At 40.9% G+C, this 18,435-nt stretch overlaps 1 protein-coding gene across 23 annotated transcripts in view; it reads right to left on the bottom strand.

The window, feature by feature from the left end:
* RCBTB2 (RCC1 and BTB domain containing protein 2) overlaps positions 1-14,744 on the bottom strand; it is a 41,429-nt gene extending 26,685 nt beyond the window's left edge. The window contains exons 1-5 of one of the 23 annotated variants that reach the window (XM_044777164.2): positions 14,487-14,725; positions 6,346-6,444; positions 3,624-3,720; positions 3,214-3,278; positions 309-376 (exon numbers count right to left, since the gene is read on the bottom strand). Coding sequence is in view for 8 of the 23 variants with exons in the window: in XM_044777163.2 (XP_044633098.1) it covers positions 3,214-3,255 (42 nt within the window). In the remaining 15 variants the exon portion in view is untranslated. Of the gene's footprint in view, positions 1-308; positions 377-3,213; positions 3,279-3,623; positions 3,721-6,345; positions 6,445-10,679; positions 10,717-13,545 lie in introns of all 23 variants that reach the window. The other 22 variants (XM_070520664.1, XM_044777163.2, XM_070520665.1 and 19 more) reach the window with 22 other exon arrangements.
* Positions 14,745-18,435: the final 3,691 nt, after the last annotated feature.

The following is an 18,435-nucleotide window of genomic DNA, read 5'->3' as shown; positions in this document are numbered from 1 at the left end:
GCCTCCCGAACTGAGAGGGGACAAATTTCTGTCGTTTTAAGCCACCCAGTTTGTGGTACTTTGTTAGCGCAGCCCTAGAAAACTACTGAAGAGGGTAAGCAGTTTGTCATTGCTAACAGCATCACCCTGAGTTAGTGGCAGAGCCTGAATCAGGGCAAGGTTCCCTGATGTCACTCAAATTCTAAGACCCTGTCCCAAGAATGATCTTGTCTACTATCTTTTGGGCTGGACCCAAAGCCACTATAGAGCGAAGGACAGAATCTCATAATGTTAGCTTTTAGTCCATGCTTCTACTTTAAATTACTCACCTGCTTATATCATAAAGGAGCCTTATTTTCCATGAGGTCTTCATTTTAATCCTTTTTCCTATTTAAGTCTATAAATTTCACAAAGAACAATGTTTGGGATATGGCATCAAACATTTAATGTAGATGTGCTAATGTGCTAGTTAAACGAGTTCTTACATATGATTTCTAATCTTCACAATTGTAGGGCATAGATTTTGCTATCCTCATTTCACATATGAGGAAACTGAGGCACGGATAGACTAAGTAATCCTCCAAGATGATTAGCTTCTAAGGTCATGAACCCAGATGTCTTTCCACAGGTCATCTGTTGCTGAGTAAAAACTTCACATAAAGTTATACTACTGGTAGACCTTGTGTTTGCTGGCATTTGCAGAGCTTGGGCTGTGTTCCCAGAAAGTGCTTAATGAACAGGCAGTAATACCCACTGTGGGTTGTCTTCCACCAACAGGGCAGATGGCAATATACAATGAGAAAACAAGCAGCAATACAATGATTGATTGCTACTTCATTTTTTCCTTGCAAGCAGATTTCTGGATTTCAACCTGCCCTGCCCTTGGAAGCCTAGAATCAGGTTGTAAACCCAACCAGCTCCTAAACACTCGTCTACAAATCGCTAGTTCTGAACTTTCTTTCTGGCCCACCTGTACAAAACCTACAGTACCCAGCCCATGACCCCACTGACCACTGGGATTCCAGTGTCTGCGTTTGCAAGGTCACCTGCAGTCGCACATCTGTTAAATGATGCTACTGGTCGAGAGAATGCTGGGTCTGACGCTATCACTGAAACTTTATTGAGTGTCAGATACTAAAGATACAAAAATGAGACATAATTACTCCCTTCAAGGAGCTCACAATAGAAAAGGAGTAATTACAATATAACCAAAGTACAACAGAGGGGTGAATACATTGCTGTTTAAAATCTCTGTCAGAAGGCTGGGTGCTGGAGGTTAGTCATCAAAATCCATTTTTCTAAGTCTGTGGGGGACTATCTCATAGGGAACTAATGACTTAATTTATGAAATGCGTATGTTTATACTTTTTTGAAGTAAATATTTAACATCAGTCTCAAGGAATTGAAGTATCTTTGTTAACAGAAGAAAAATACATTCTTTTATCCAGCAGAATCATGAGTGTATATAGTTGTATACATTGTATATATTACACACGTGTGTGTGTGTGTGTGTGTGTGTGTGTGTGTGTATATATATATCTATATATATGTATACCTTGTATATATACATTGTGTATACAATAAGAGTCTATATAGTATAAGGATTCACCCACAGCACCCTTAGGAGCCTAAATCACACCACAGCCTCACTGCATGATGGCAGTGGTCTCTGCAGAAGGCACCCAACTGCCTCTGTCCCCAACTGCTAAGTAAGGGACTGGCTGAGCAAGAGCCAAGAGTGGGCAAAAGGAAAAATCTGCATGGGGAAGAAAGTACTAAGGGAATGAGAGCTTGGTAATATACATCATCAAGATCCCTTCCCAGAATTCACATCCTAGTGTGGCCCAGGTAACCCTCCTTCCTACACATAACACTACCACCGGTGAGAATTCATCACAGGCCAGCTTTCCTTCACTATTTTGCTCACGTCTAGGCTACCTCCCCCATCTTCTGCTGGCATCTGTTTGGGAAATGCAAAGTAGTGAAATTTTAATACTAGCTCAAGGGAAACATAATTAAGGAAATACAGCTCCACAAATTTAGAAATCAAAATGCATTTTTGTTATTCCTTTGAGTATGTGCTACCTGTATAACCCTGCTTCTCCACCAGTATGAAGAACCAAGTGGGTACTTAACTACACATAGTTATTAAGTTGTCACAATTCAACTTAAAATACAGCATATGGAAACAGAATTAAAATTACATGTTGGGCATGCCTAGCAAAAACATTTCTGAAAAAAAAAATTCACCAACAGCTCGCCCTTTGAGGATTTCCTGGCAGTGTAACACTTTGTATGTAATAAAGTAATTCCATTGCTAATTCTGTGAGTGTGTTTTTTTATTTTACAAAATCTGTTCCCAGAAAAATGTTAGGAATTTTTCTATTAACATTTTGTAGACTCTCAAGTTCTATACATTACTTTTGTAAACCACTTTTGGGCTTTCCCACAAAGGCTCACAAAGAAGCACTTCAAGTCGGCATGTGGTAATGCTGTGGTTCCGTTTCAGAAGCTTTGCTATCTTTGTACACCATGCTGGCTTTGCATTACATCTTTAATTAAAGATGTAAAATTATTTTCATCTTTTACTGCACTGTGACTACACTTTATTAAAAAAGAATGGAAAACAGAAAAAGGAAAGTTAATAGTGGCAGTTAATATTAAGCTGTTAACAGGGAAGAGTAGATATTTTATAAATTCATATAATTAACAGAAGATGGAAATCAACGCGCACGCTAGAAGTTTGAAACTTTTAACATCAATTGGACAATAACTGGACTGAAGCTGGTTGACCATAATATTGAGATGTGATGGAAAAAAAATAAAGTAAAGAATACCTGTGATGAATTAAGAATATGTCATTTAAGATTAGCTATCTTATAATTGTTTTAAATCTCTAGGAATGGAGCAAACACTGTTCAACTCAGACCCCTGAGCAAGACAGCGTTATCTGTGAAAGAAAGGGATGGCCTGTCCTCCTCATCCAGGTCAAACATACTGTCTCTGAGAACCCTCTCTCCACCTTCAGACGACATCCATATTCCCTGCCGGCCCCTTTGCCTTTTAGCATTCTATTTACCCACAATAATTATCTGTTGGCATCTTGGTCACTACACTGTGAGCCCCTCAGTGACAGACACTATCTCATTCCCTATCAAATGACCAACAGATGTTTGATCAAGTACGTTTCATGCGAGAGAAAATACATGCTCCAAGGGCATGATTTTTTCTAACCTTGCCACTTTCTCCACAGAAAAGGGGAAGTTCTTCTTCCATATGGACTCAGTCCTGTGCAGTCCCTGAGGAAAAAGTATGTGGTAAAATCAGGATCCCATATGTTGAATGAAAGTAGGCAGGTTAAAATTACTTTATGTCCAATTAACAGAGAAAATAAGCCAAGCTCAAATATGGTGAATGGAAGATAAGGGGATTAAGTTTTAGGCATGGGAGTTAACAGCTATAAAACCCAAAAGGTGTTTTAACTGTTCAGGAACTACTACGTGGCCTCTTATGGGAATCCTCTTGCTGAGGTCTGGAAAAGTAATCCCAGGATAAATGCAGATTCTAAAATCTATAAGGAAACAAGTAGAAATTTTTCATTTCAGAGTTGACTTCCTATAGATAAGGAAAAATAAATTTTAGACCTTATCAAATTTCCCCTGGGATTGGAAAGTTCCAAATCACTGTGAAGAGCAGACTTATCAATTCTCAGCTCCAGTGAAGAGTATATGATTTGCTAAGCTGGAAAAAAAAAAAAAAAGGAAGAATGAATGAAAAGGACGAAAGGATGAATGAATGAATGAATGTGGCTTTGTTATCCTAGACTTTAACAAAACATCTGAAACAACAGTCATCAAGTACGTAGCAAGAGCACTGAACGTTCTTACTTTAATTAACCACCTCCACAAAGACTACTTTCTACCACATAGAAGTAACAGCAGAAGCAGCCCTGTCAGAATATACGCAAGATGCCTGGACTGTGGTTCAATCATTACACAGCTAACTATTCACCACTAAAAATAAATATAAATAAGTACTCTCTCTCCCCTAAAAAGCAATTTCATGAAATTATATTTAATAATGTTGATTTTTCTGATTTATTAGGTTGGGTTCTATTTACTCAAATATAATCCATATTTCAAGTACTAACATCAGAACATTTTATCTGATATTAAAACTCCAAGCAGGTAGAGCCTTATTATAGACAGATAAAAAACCATAATCAAAAAGAGGTCAAGTCTTAACAGTGTTCCTTATCACTGTTTTATATGCCCTTGAGGATACTGGTAAAGTTTTGTTTTTCTCAGCTATAAAAAGGTCTCTCAGAATATAAGCAATAATAATTCATCAAACTATGGCAATTAAGACAAATCATTATTTCTAATGTTTGGAAAAGGTAAGCTTGTTTTTAAAAGGATCACTTGGAATTTTCTCATGTACAAATTTATAAAGCTTGATCGGGTTGCCAATATGGAAAGATCATCTCATGTGACAGTTTTTCCTACAGTATGTCTTCTCTACTAATTTGCGAGCTCTTTAAAAGAGGGGACCATGACTCATTCGTTGCTATAACCACCACAGCCCATGGCTCAGAACAGAACACAATATACTCACTGAAAGTATCCTTTGAATATAGCTCTTTGTATATTGGAAACTGCCTATATTGGGTATTCTTCTCTTTTTACCTCATCCTAATTGGAAATACCTTTTCCATATCTGCCCCAAGTTTACTGGAATAAAAAATAAAAAGAGAGAGGGAAAAGAAGAAAAAGGAAGAGAAGAGAAAGAAGAACAGAGGAAGGGAATTCAAAGGCCAAAAACAGGGCTGGCCTGGCAGTGCAGTGGTTAAGTTTGCACGTCCTGCTTCAGCAGCCTGGGAATTGCTGGTTCGGATCCTCGTGTGGACCTACACACCACTTACCAAGCCATGCTGTGGCAGGAGTCCCACATATAAAGTAGAGGAAGATGGGCATGGATGTTAGCTCAGGGCCAGTCTTCCTCAGCAAAAAAGAGGAGGATCAGTGGCAGATGTTAGCTTAGGGCTGATCTTCCTCAAAAAAAAAAAAGGGAAATAAACAAGAGAAGGAAAAGGGGCCAAAGCAGAGATGTGACTACACCTCACCGTAGTTTAGGCCACCCTTGTTCTTAGCAGAAGGGAAATCTTGCTAATATGCTAAAATCATTGAACAGTAATCCTGGGTTTGTTTGGGGTTTTTTTCCCACCTTATCCCTCTACCATTGTAGGTAATCAATTTCACTAGTTTCTGTTTCTTTTTGCAAAACTAAGCAAATAGATGTATGTGTTTTTAATTCCCAATTCCTTGTGATACAAAAAATAGCACACTTTATATACCCTTTTGCAATTTGCTTTTATTTCACTTAACAGTATGTCCTGGAAATCACTCCATATCAGTTAATAGAGATTTTTTTAACAGCTGCATATCCTGGGTTTTTAAGGAGGAAAATAAATAGTTCTTTTCAGTGTTTTCAGTCAATTTCAAGTATAGTAACTCTTCAAAAATTAGAATGGTGAAAAACAGACCTGTTTATTTGAACTAATTGGGTTAAGACATAATTGCATATATGGCATATGAAAATTACCATAATCAAAGAAATAACATTAAGATTCAATTAACACTAAATATAAGATTAACATAGTTTCATTTTTGTTGTTCAGAATGTCCTTGAAGATTAAAAAAGACTCAAGATTAATTACTATTATACAGTACTATGAAAAAAATGTTGACTTCTCTAGCATTGTGGAAAATGGTTGGCTTTTTGGGGTTTTTTTTAACATTATTCCAATGTGATATAAACATAACAGACAAAACTGGCTTCCCCAATTGGCACTACTTGAGGAATATAGTTGGTGGAATATATGGGAGGATTATACTTCTCTTATCCTGTTATCTACATGATCTCACCTGGCTATTATTAATATCACTGTTACAGTAGTATATCAATATATACTTCTTAAAAATCCACAATATACATACAGAATACCACATCATGATGTGATAAACATGAATTCTAAATAACAGCAACAATAATAGTTAAAACAAATAGTTACCCTGCACCAGGCACTCAGTGCCTTACATCATCTCACTTAATCTTTATAATAAACAGCCAAAAGAAACAGGTATAATCAGTGCCTCCTTTTTATGGACACATTTCAATAACTTGACCAACAGTCACCAAGGTCAGAGCCAGCATCTGAACCCAGGACTAATTCCAAAGCCCTTTGTTCCTGGACCCCCACCCACCAACCCCGTAGTACAGGGGTATTTTAAGTTTTCCTGTGTACATTCCAAACAGTTTTATTTTGTACTGATTGGTTGGGAACAATCCCCCAAAAAATGTTTGTACCTGATTGTTTTAACTTTTTGTAGCCCAGTATTCAGTCATCTTGAATCCTCTTCCTTCGAGATCCTGGTAAAGTTGTCTTCTACACCAAGGTTAATGTGACTGAAAATATAAATACACAAATTCTATTAGAGAAAAAACAGAGAAGGAGTATATACCATCTTGCAACTCTAACAAGTCATTATTTATCTGAGAAAAATGCAGTTTAAAAATTTTATCAGCTCTATTTATTATTAAAATATCAGCAGAAGTGCTCAATTATAAAATATATTAATATTGTAAAATCTAACTTTCAGATATTATACTTTATAAGTTTTGGGAAAGGGCTTCAACAATTTGGACGCTGAAACATATGAAAAAATACTAAAGAAAGTTTAATCTACAGTATCTCAACATAAAAAATACAAGGGAAACTATCTGGAATGTGAACAAAGCAAAATTTCAAACTTTTGGAAGAAAGTATAGAAAATACTTTTATGACCTCAGGGCAAGGAAAGATTTCTTAAATAAGACACAAGCATAAAGCACAAAGAAAAGACTGGTAAATTTTACTACATTAAAGCTTAAAACTTTGGCATAATAAAAGACAAAATGAACAAAGGGAAACATGGCACAGAATGGGAGAAGATATTTTCAACACCTATAACTAGCTGGCAAAGGATCATTATCCAGAATACATAAAGAATACGTAAAAATCAGCAAGAAAAAGACAAACAATAAAATTTAGAAATGGGCAAGGGGTACAGGCAATTGACAGAAGAAGGAATTGATAATCATATTAAAAGGTGCTCAAATTCACCATGGAATTTATCATGGAAATGCAATCACAATGAGATAAATCTTATCCATCAGATCTGCGAAATTAAAGGGGGGCAATACTTAGTGTTGGTGAGGATGCAGATCGAAAGGCACACTCCTATTGCTAGAAGGAATGTAAACTGGTACAATCGCTTTAGAGAGCAACCCAACAACCTCTAGGCCACAGCAGTGTCTTTCAATCTTTTTTGATATATATATGTACTTGAACCAAAAGTTTCACAAAATAATTTTTACCCTTACTACATGAGATGCTTAGGGGTATCTCCTTTTCTATTTTTGCTATTTACTCCATTCTAGTCTATCCTATCCTATACTATTTATCCTTTTCTATTTCATTTTAAGAAGAAAATGCTGGTCTCAGCCCACTAAAATAACTTTAAGATTGCTAACAAGTCACACCTTGTAGCACAGAAAACACTGGCTTCGATGAACCCTACAGCATATAAACAATTGTTTGCAATAGCAAGAATCTAGAAAGAGCAGACAGAATTGATCAACAGGCTACATCAACAATATTTATAAACTGCGGCATGTGCATACCATACAGCAAATAAAATAAATTATCTAGAATCAACCTAGATAAATCTCCAAAACAATTTTGACCAAAAATCACTAAGTCACAGAATGATACATATGGTACACTATTTGATAAAGTTTTAAAACATGCAGAAAACAATACTGTTTTAACGTGTTAGGATACTAACATACACATTGCTGAACTTTGATGGGAATTTTTTCACAGGAAAGTTTTGATGGAGGTAACGCCAAAGATAAAATTTGCCATGTAATTCTATCAATGAATTGGTATGATTTGGTTTTTTCATCTAACAAGACAGTTGTCAAGATTTTAAGCTTAAATTAATCATCTGAGTATGGAAGGTGTGGGGGATTAGAACTGGCCACCCCAAAATGTGTCACTTTGGCATGAGGATTATTTTGGGCTGGTTACTTTTAAAAACTGCAGACATGACAGAAACTCTGGAAAGTAGAATTTACTTACCCTTTATAAGAGACATTTACATTTGTAAGGGAAACCTCCATCTGTAAAGGTGTCTCCCTCTCTATACCAGGAAGAAGGGAAGATGATCTTATCTCTAAAAACTCTTATCAATGCAGAAAGCAAGGACTTAAATCTACATAATAACCTTACTCTTGTTTACTGTGCTTTTCTGGTAACCTCCCATAAGTGACTCCTCCCACCCCCAACATCCTCCTTTGCCTTTAGCTAAGGAGGGTATTTAAGATGAGAACCTGTGCCATTTTGGTGAGTTACTCAGTTTTCCTGAGTCTCTCCCATGTATACACGTTATAAAGCTTTGTTTAATTTTCTCCTGTTATTCTGTCTCATGTCAATTTAATTCATAGCCCAACCAGAAGGACCTAGAGTGGGCAGAGGAAATGTCTTCCTCCCCTACAAAGGTAAGGCTACTCAATGTTAAGGAAAACAAAATTTTAGAATCAGAATACCACCGTTCTAATATTGCCTTTACCATGGATACAGGAATTCAATAAAGGTTTGATAATGACAACTCATGAACCGATACTGGCTCAACACAAGGTTGACATAAGGGAAGCCATATTGTAGAAAGGAAACCATATTGTAACTTTGAATGACCTCTGATTAACTAACCCAGACAGGCTCTGTAGATTTTATGGCCCCTCCCAGCTGCTGTAAGTTGATAACTTTGTCCTTTTTTGAGTTCCCTAGGAATGTGATTACCCTCAGGCAGACAGTCTATGCTGACAGCAATTATCAATGACAACTGAAAGATCAGGGTATTGGCCGTTGCTCCCGTCTCCGATGCACAGCCAGTAAAACAAAAGACTAACACCAACTAAGATCAGATGTATGCCAAAGACCAGAAACCTCCTCCACCTGGAGACCAGCCCCCTATATAACTGGCCTGTAGTCTTTGTTCTGTAAGATGGTTTTTTTGGACATTAGTTGGCCATCTTCCCCCTTGCTAGCAATCTGTAATAAAAATCCTTTCTCTCCTACCACCTTGCCTCTTGATTATTGATTGGCATGTCCTGCGGCAGGCAGACAACCCCTCCTTGGGCAGTAACAGAACTACAGTTTCTTTTGCCATCAGTAAAATAAAATTCTATCAATAACATAGGAAAATAATAAATAACACAGACAAAGAAGCAAAATACATAAAAGAAAAAAAAGAATGTGGAGCAAATGACACCCAGTTTGTAGGTGTTGTATCAACATCACCCCAACCCAATGGTATTTGTGGGCCTTATGAACTTATAAGCTAGAACACTGTATTTATAAGAGCAAAGCCTTTTCCACAGATATCAATATTTTACAATTAATCAGGAGCTTCTAAATGCTGATAACTGTTCTCTAGAAGTGATCCCAGAAGAAAAAGTGAAAAAAATAGGAATTTCTGCAGAGAAAGTCCAACGCTATGGGCTATTTTTTTTTTATTCAACTTAATAACATGAGGTCAACTCTAAAGCTATGCTTGAGAAACATAATATATAAAAAAGTTTTCTTACAATATAGAATTCAATGCTTTTAGCAAATTCTCCCATCTGGGCAACACAGTTGACGATGCTTTTGTAATCAAAGAAACTGAACATTAAAGAAAACCAATGTCTTTAGGACACCAGCACACAGTTTACAGCATCAGTGTGTTAAATGAACTCCAAACCAAGTAAAAGTCAATGGGGTAACGATGGTTCCCAACTATATGCTTAGCTGAGTCATTAAATGGTATGTCATCTGTAGTTAAGTTAGAAATAATATAAATATGTATAAATATAATAAAAAATAAACACAATCCCAATTGTCACTTGCAAAAAAGGATGATAGCTATAAGTTAGCTCCACTTGAATGAGATGTCATAAGTCAATGACAACAGTAAGATACCTACTCAGCCACTAACTAATGTGGGACAGTTATAAACAGGATGGACAAAACTAAAAACTAAGAGCACAACTGAAACTAAAGTACAACTTCAAAGGAAATGGTATTGCCATATATTTATGACAAACAGCAAACTGACTTGTAGAACACAGAAACATCACTGCTATTTTCATTATTTCTTTGTAAAAAGTTTTCCAAATTTCACAAGTGATTAAGCTGCTCTTCAGTCCAAAGCAAAGCTGCGTTTAGTTTGAAGAGATTACTGAGCTCACCAATGCTGGTCTTTTCAGCTGCATACAGCAAAAGTGTCACTTGCAAATATAAAAAATAATCAATATAACTTACAAACATTTTTAGATTGTTATACTAGCTAAAATGAATTGATACTTCAGACACGTGTAAATTCATTTGAAATTTAGGTCCTTATAGACCTAATACGATGAAAAAAATTCTAACATGCCTATTAAAGAGAGTCCTAATTGTTAAAGACCTTTGCCCCACAATGTAAATATTCCTTCAGCATGGTAGGCCCTCTTGGCTTTGGCTCATTTCCATTTGGGATTCATTTTGTTCAGTATCAAATACACTCAGCATAATACAGGACATATTATAATGTGGTCACTATTTATGAATTACTCACATACTATCATCCTCTGGCACTTGTCAGCTCGCAACGTCTTCCATGGAGAGAGATACATAATAGATATTAGCTCAAGTTAGTTTAGCAAGGCTGAGGACACATAAAAGACATACACTCCAATGTCAGATTAATGCTGGAAAAAATTGTCTTAAATTTCCTGGAGAATTTCACATTGTGAAGATGGGATTCCCATGTGAACTAGACACATGTTCCTTCTGGATAATGAAGGAGAGAAGGATCATATCAGCCTTCCTCTGAAGGACACTATGACCATCTATTTTAGGGAGGCAAGCTATCTGTTCCCTTGAAGTAAACAGCCCCATGCAGCCCCCTACTTTCAGGCTTGAACAAGAGTCCTTGATGTCACTCTGTGACCCTGATAATTCCATTCCTGCTCTCAAATGTCTCTAGACAGGTCAATTTTGATTTATAGTAATTCAACTCCAGTAAACCTCAAAAGTGGCAGTATCTTAAGGGTCTTTTAATCTCACTTCAGCCAAGTGATGATGATACTGGCCCTCATAGCAGTTCCCCTACATTAAACCCAGCATATATGGGGTTAAAATCAAAGCACTCATCCCCTTTGCCTGCTTACTCCTCGGCTTCAGGCACCAGAATCCACTATCCACCATGGAGGCAGACAACCAAGGACATCCACCTGCGGATTCCCTTATCTCACCATCCTCCTACCTGCAAAGAGTCTCACAAGGCCAAACACAGGCTGGTGGGAAAACGCCAACAAACAAGGTCACGGTGCTGCACACCCACCCCCAACAGCCACTTTCCTTACAACCTTTAAAACCCCTTGCCTTCCATCTTTCGGGGGGATGAGACAAATTTGAGGGCTCTCTCTCATCTCCTGGCTGACATTACCCAACATAAAACCCTTTCCTTGCCATATTCCTGGCGTTTCAGTTTTTATTTGGCCCCTCTTGTGTGGCAGGTAAAGAACTTGTGATTGTATGTGGTAACAATAAAAACCAAATTACATATAACAAACTCCTAAAGGCATAAGCAAATCTCCTGAGTACCCTACATTTATAGGTCTAGATAAATAGTTTGTGATATTTAAACATAGTGTATGTAATCAACTTAAGTAAAGGACCCAAAGGGAAACAGACTTTACTTTCTAAAATAATTTCTCTCCATCTGCCTCTTTCTCTAACCATCCTTTCCTTATGGACTGAAATTTAGTTAGGCTTGTGTGGTTCATTCAGAAATCTCTAAGAGCAATAATTTAATACCTTAAAGCATGACATCATACCAGATGAATCTTCAACACAGTTGCAAATACAGACAAGCAATGACCACTCTTAGAAACAACTTCACTAGTCATCCATAGTCAGAGGGACATTAAGAAGCAATTACAAAGTGCAGTAAAATGTGAAGAAAGTATATAATTTTTCTCAACACATCTGTAGTATTCGTTTGTCTAATCTCTTCCTTTTAGGGGCCCAGTCTCTTCATTTGATGCACTGAGTTAAACTGTAAAATCCTGAACAACTTGAATTCAATTTGTAAAAAAACTTTTTCACCTATATACTACAAAACATGGTCATGCTATGGGCCCCTGTGAAAAATACAGTAGAGAAGGGTAAGGAACATTTTCTCCAAGAAACACACTGAACTCTCAAAACCAGTTCTCCATCTTGAATATCACCTTTGGTTTATCCTTCAGACCCACCATAACCATGCTGTTTAAAACTGTACTCCACACCTGCACATCCTGTCCCCTTTGTCTGCTCTCCTTTTTTATTTTTTCATTGCACTTATAATTTTCGATCATAAATAAATGTTAATAAATATGTTTATTGTTAATCATTCTTTGCTACAGTGTAAGCTTCAGAGAGAAGGGATCTTTGTCTACTTTGTTCACTAACACATCCTAACCATCTAGACAGGCCCTGATACAAAGTAGTCACTCAATAAATGTTTGTTGAATGAATGAATGAATCCACTTGAAAGTTCAGTACAAAATATCTCTGGGAGTCGGTCAGATCTCAGTTTCATTCACACAGTTAACAAATACCTACTGAGCTCTGATTATGGGGGAGACAGATCTACACATACAAATACATAATATCAGATAGTGATAAGTGCTACAAAGCCAAATACAGCAGGGTAAGAGGGTGAGCAGTGGCTATTTCAGATGAGGTAGTCACCTCTCTGAAGTGACAGCAACTGTTTTCAGACTTGAATGAAGCTGGGTGCCAAGCAGATTTGGATGGAAGGGGAAAGCGAGCTTTGAACGTGGAGGAAACAGCAAATGCATAGGCCCCAGGGCGGAGGCCAGCTTGGTAAACCAAGCGACAGCGATGAGGCCCTGGGTGGTGGGAGTGGGGTGTGCAAGAATGTATCATTCCAATTGCCTTTACTTAGTAACATGTATATACTGCCTAGGGCCGTGAGAAATAAAGATTACGTTTCACCTAGGTACTCAGATTCTCTGATAGTAAGTGCTGCTTCTACTCCAGCCCCCGGATGTCTGTACCAGCACATCATATAAAATTACAAGGCACACAGTAATGACATTGTTAAAAACCGTTCCAAGTAGCCCCAGGAGTCACGAAACTGACTTAAGTACCACTGGCCAGGAAGGTGTAAAGCCAAGCAAGAACTCAGTACTAGAAGAGTGCAAAGCCAGGAGGCTCAATAAACATTAAACAGTGACTGTCACTACCAAGTCTGGGGGAAAGATCGTCATTCCCAAGCACCGTTTGTGAACTCTACCACTTTTATTCAGCTCTGACAAGGATTAAGGCAGCTCTAAGACATGCATTTTGTTAACAGTGCTGGACTCGAACCGTTCCGACATCTTATGCAATTTCCCAAAGAACAAAAGCAAAAATGTTCACTCTGAACTCGCCTTCCAACTCAAGCAGGAAGTTCTTTCTCGGCTAAGGTGGAGCACTTGGAAAGTTTCCAGAGTCTGGAAATCTCTATTTCCGGCGCTGAGCAGAGCAGTATCTTCTGGCTTAAAATAAAGATTTATGGCGATTTCTCCCCATCCCTCCACAGCAGTTCCCAAGCAGCTTCGCCTAGCTTAGTCAAACTTTCTGAGCTATCCCTCGACCTCAGGACCAAACGTCGAAGACACAACAACGAGTTAGCGAGCCGGTTCGGGTCCCGGGACCTAGAGGAATAAGTGACTAGCTTTAAGGGACGGCAACCGAGGGTCGTGGCGACAAAAATGAAATCATCACATCCCAAGCAGGGCGGAGGGAAGGCGAAATTCCGGGGCAGGTGCCTCCCCGGGATCCGGGAAGACTCCAAGCCTCGGTGGCCCAAGGGGGGGAAGCCTCCAGGCAGACGACACGCCTGGGGCGACGCCAAACGCGACCTTGGCCGACTCGCGCCTCCTTCGCCAGCGTACCTGCGCATGCGCACCGCCGCTTCGGCCCGCGGCCCGAGTAGGGCTACAATCCCTGAGCCGCGCGCCCACCCCGTCCAGGGGCTTTGCGCACGCGCAGAGACGCCTCGGTCCTGGGCCTGGTCCGGGGTGCAGCAACACAGCCGCACGCTTAGGCCCAGCCAGCAGCTGTGCGCACGCGCGGAGACGCCTCAGCCCTGGGCCTGGGCCGGGGTGCAGCAACAGTCGCAAGTCTAGGCCCCGCCACCGGGTTTGCGCACGCGCGGGGACGCCTGGGCCCTCGGCTCGGGCGGGGCTGTAGCCCCAGGGGCTGCTCCTCTGCGGTCGCCCAGACCCGGAGCTTGGGTAGCGGGGGCTGGGGGAGGAGGAACTGAGAGCTGCCCGCTCCGAGCCCGGCGGCCCCTCTTGACTTCCTCCGGCATCCCCTTGCCCATTACCTCAGCGCAGGCCCGAGCCGCGTCCGCTCCGCCTCCTGGGATGCCGTTACTGTTCGGTCGGGGGCCCGGCGCAGCTACTACTTGGCGCCTCCCCCTGAAGCGGCCTGGCCCTGGCTGCGCTTGGGTGCCCGGCCGGGAGGGAGAGGAGGGGAGCGCACCCGAGGGGAGGGGGCCGGCGACGGCGCCTCGCCACTCCTCTCCCCTCCCGCGGCCGCGGCCGCCCCCGCCCGGCTGCCTCCCCCTCCTCTCGGAGCGGACCCGTGGGACTGGACAGCGCCTCCCACGCTGGGTCCATCTCCGCCCTTTTCCTGGAAATGCCAGTGGGAAACACCTCCACCTTCTGCAGGGTTCTGGTCTCCGAAGTCTTGGGAATTTGCAGCTGCCTGATCCGGAAGGATAAGGCCTGCATGCGATGCTGTGGGCAACCTTTTCTACGGTCCCTCTCCCACAGCCGGTCCCAGCTTTTCCAGTGGGGGATCCCTCCCTCAGGGATCTCACATCGCTTCTTCGCACGGTCTCCCCCTGTTTCACCTCACTGCTGTGGGGCTGAGTCCTGAACGCTTCTAATGTAAATGCTGAAATAATGATTGATGTGTGCTGAGGGGGTGACCTGAGGTACCTCGAGACCAAGGTCTTCTGGAACAACCACTCTAGTAATTTGCAGTAATGTCTTGTCTTAAGCTGCACTTCTGGCGGCCTTCCATAGATTTTAGTAAAATGCACCATAGCCTTACAATGTGCAATATTTTCTTCCACTTTACTAGCTTGCATTGACGTGAGTGGGTTTTGGTAAAATGCCCCACAACTAATGTTATTAGTTGTTCCTATGACGTAAGCTGATTGCATTTATACTGACTTTTAAATGAGGACACAGGTTCAACGTTTAAATGATTTGCCCAAAGTATCAGCCAGATAGAATAACTGAGATTTCAACCCAGAGTGACCATGTCAGTCTTTTGTTTGGTCTGGCTTTTGACATTTTGTTGGAAAAGCATCTTTCCAGAATATCTAGCTGCCTTCATTGCAGCTGGTATAGTTGACAGACATTTATGTCTGTGAAAATTAATAAATGGAAACCTCATTTAAAATGGAGTCAGAAGCCAGAAGAGAGAACTCTCATGCATGTGCCACTCAACACACACTACTGAAGAAGAGACTGGTACCTTCCATCGCCTACAGGAAGTGACACTACTTAACCCCAGCAGAAGGAAGGAAGAAATGCCTCCTTGTCCAGTAAGAGCTCAGCCAGTGAGAGACCGCCATAACTCACCAATGAAAAGCCACCACACTTCCAACTCCCAGTCTCCTCCAATGATCTCTTCATTTGCAACAACCCCTCCCAACTTCATTAAAGAACAGTTTCCCTCCTTTGTTTCTCCAGACTGTTTGTGGATTGCCTTAGAGGGGCATGTCTTTTTTTTTTTTCTTTTGAGGAAGATTAGCCCTTAGCCAACATCTGCTGCCAATCCTCCTCTTTTTTGCTGAGGAAGACTGGCCCTGAGCTAACATCCATGCCCATCTTCCTCCACTTTATATGTGGCACACCTGCCACAGCATGGCTTGACAAGCGGTGCCATGTCCACACCCAGGATCCAAACCGGTGAACCCTGGGCCACTGAATCGAAACGTGTGCGCTTAACTGCTGCACCACTCGGCCAATCCCTAGACAGCATGTCTTGAATTGCAATTGTTTACTGTACCAGTATAAACCGATTCTGCTGGTGTCATTACTGGCTGTTTATTTGTTTTAGGTCAACATTATTTGGTGGCCCATATAGGGATCCAGAGAAGACCCCAACAACTCCAAGGCTGGAGGGCAAACAGGTGCAGTGCCCACAGAGCCCATGCAGCTCACTGCTTTCTCGCTGGCCCCAGAGTTTGAGGATTAAATTTTCTTCTGGGTGTCAAACACCTTTCTCTTTGCATTTTGAAGCTCTCCGTGCTTTATTGAGGACCTGTCCTCTCTGTTAAAGGCTTTTGCCCTTTCTATGAGTACTTGTTTGGCCCTTGGTCTGATTCCTTTTAGAACTGAGCTGCTCTACTGGAACTGTGCTGTTCAGCCTTTGGCCTGACTTCCTCAGAATCAGGCTGTTCTACTGGAACTGTGCTGGTATTTGGCCTGTAGGCCGTTTAGGAATTTCTTTTTCTCTAGAGAAAAACCTTGAAGTGAGGTTTCCGTCATCTAAATGTTTTAAGGGGAACCCCCCACACTTCAGAGATCCCAGCCAGTATTTTTGTTTAAAAACTGCAGTCCCTCCCCATGTGCATTTCTAACTAAGTGGGCCAACTTAACCAAAACTAGTTTAGAACACCAAGGACCACTATGGGGAACTTTTGAACTCCACAAACTTAATTTTCTTAACACCAAATTGGACAGTCATAGCTCTGAAATTGCCAAAAGTGAATGGAATGCCTATTTCAATTGGTATTTTGAGGCTTCTAAATGTTACCAGGAGTCCAAAATTTCCTCTCTGCAAAATAAAATTTTAAGATTAGTGGAGGCAAACAAACAATTAAAGAAAGGTAAAATGCCTTCCAAAGCTTCTCTTTCCCCTCCCCCATCTCCTTTGTCTCCAGAGGCTCTGAGCAGCCAGCTTGTGCTCAGGCCCCACCTCTGTGCCATCCTCCTCCTTCCCTTCTATACTGCCTACACCTCCTCTGTACCCTCAGTTTCCCCATTCTGATTCGTTCACCAAACTTCCCTTTTTCCCTAAGCCTCTCCCTGCTCCATCATCTGAACCTATAAGAACCTGCCCCTTTAATGCTAAGTGTTTTGAGCATCCAAACAAGCTTTAAATCTCTTATGTTTCCTGGACTAAGGCTGAATTACAAGCCACAGTTAAAGAGTTTCCTAACATAACTGCAGAGCCCCATAGGTTTGCAGAAGAATTTAATGTAGTTATTCAAATTTACGAACCTGGTTTTTCAGACCTATGTCAGTTAGTCCACATGCTGGTTGATGAGGGTCAAGCCAAGCATTGGATGAAACTTGAGCCTTGGGAAAATCCTAAAAGGGATTTCAAAAGACAAACCCCTAACTTTTGGCAAGAGGCTAAAACACTCACTGTGAAACTCCGCTGAGCAATTACAGTAGCCTTTCCTAAGCCTATTGATTGGAGCAAAATTCAGGATTGCACACAAAAACCTGATGAACCTGTTCATAGCTATTATAATCAACTTCAGATTGTTTTCAAAGCAAATTCTGATCTTCCTTCAGCTGTTATGTCCACTCGGGTAGCTTTTGACTCTGTTTATTAACGGGCTGAACCATTTTAGTTAAAAGGACCAGGATGGAATGGGAAACTATATCTGTTCCAGCTTTGTTAATTTGGCAAATCAGCTTGCTCCTACCCTGGATGAGTCACCTAAAAGAAAGACAGCTGAAATTCTTAATCCTCGACTCTAGCCAATGAAGGTCCCCACACAAAACCAAAAACCTAGTTTCTGCTATTATTGCAAAGAGCCAGGACATTGGACAAGAGATTGCTACAAACTTGAGCACTTCAGGTGCTTCAGCCTTCAGCCTTCTAACCAGCCTTTCCAGTGTCCTCCTAATTCCCGAGAATGGGGCTCCAAGGAACCACAGGGGCTCTTCCCAACCCTCCCTCTTAATTGGGTCGGACAACAACTCTCCGGACTGGGAAGAAATCTCTCTTTGTCTTTATTAACCCTGGAGCTGCGGTCTTGGTGCTCAACCCCACTAGTACAAAGCAGCCCCCGCCTCAGGGCTAACGCAGTTCAAATAGTGGGGGTCTCTAATAAACCTCAACAGGTTTCTGTCTCTGATCCTAGTCTCTTTAGTTTAGGCCTTTTGAGAGATCCCCACCCTTTTCTCCTTAGCTCCTCCGCCCCTATTCATTTATTAGGTGGAGACTTCTTAGAAAAATATCATGCTGGTATCTGTTTCTCCCAAAATGTGGAAATAATTCTAGAATTTGGCAGTAACAAT

The sequence above is a fragment of the Equus asinus genome, chromosome 11 (assembly GCF_041296235.1).
Source record: "Equus asinus isolate D_3611 breed Donkey chromosome 11, EquAss-T2T_v2, whole genome shotgun sequence".
Lineage (NCBI taxonomy): Eukaryota > Metazoa > Chordata > Mammalia > Perissodactyla > Equidae > Equus > Equus asinus.
This window is presented reverse-complemented; position numbering and strand designations above follow the sequence as displayed.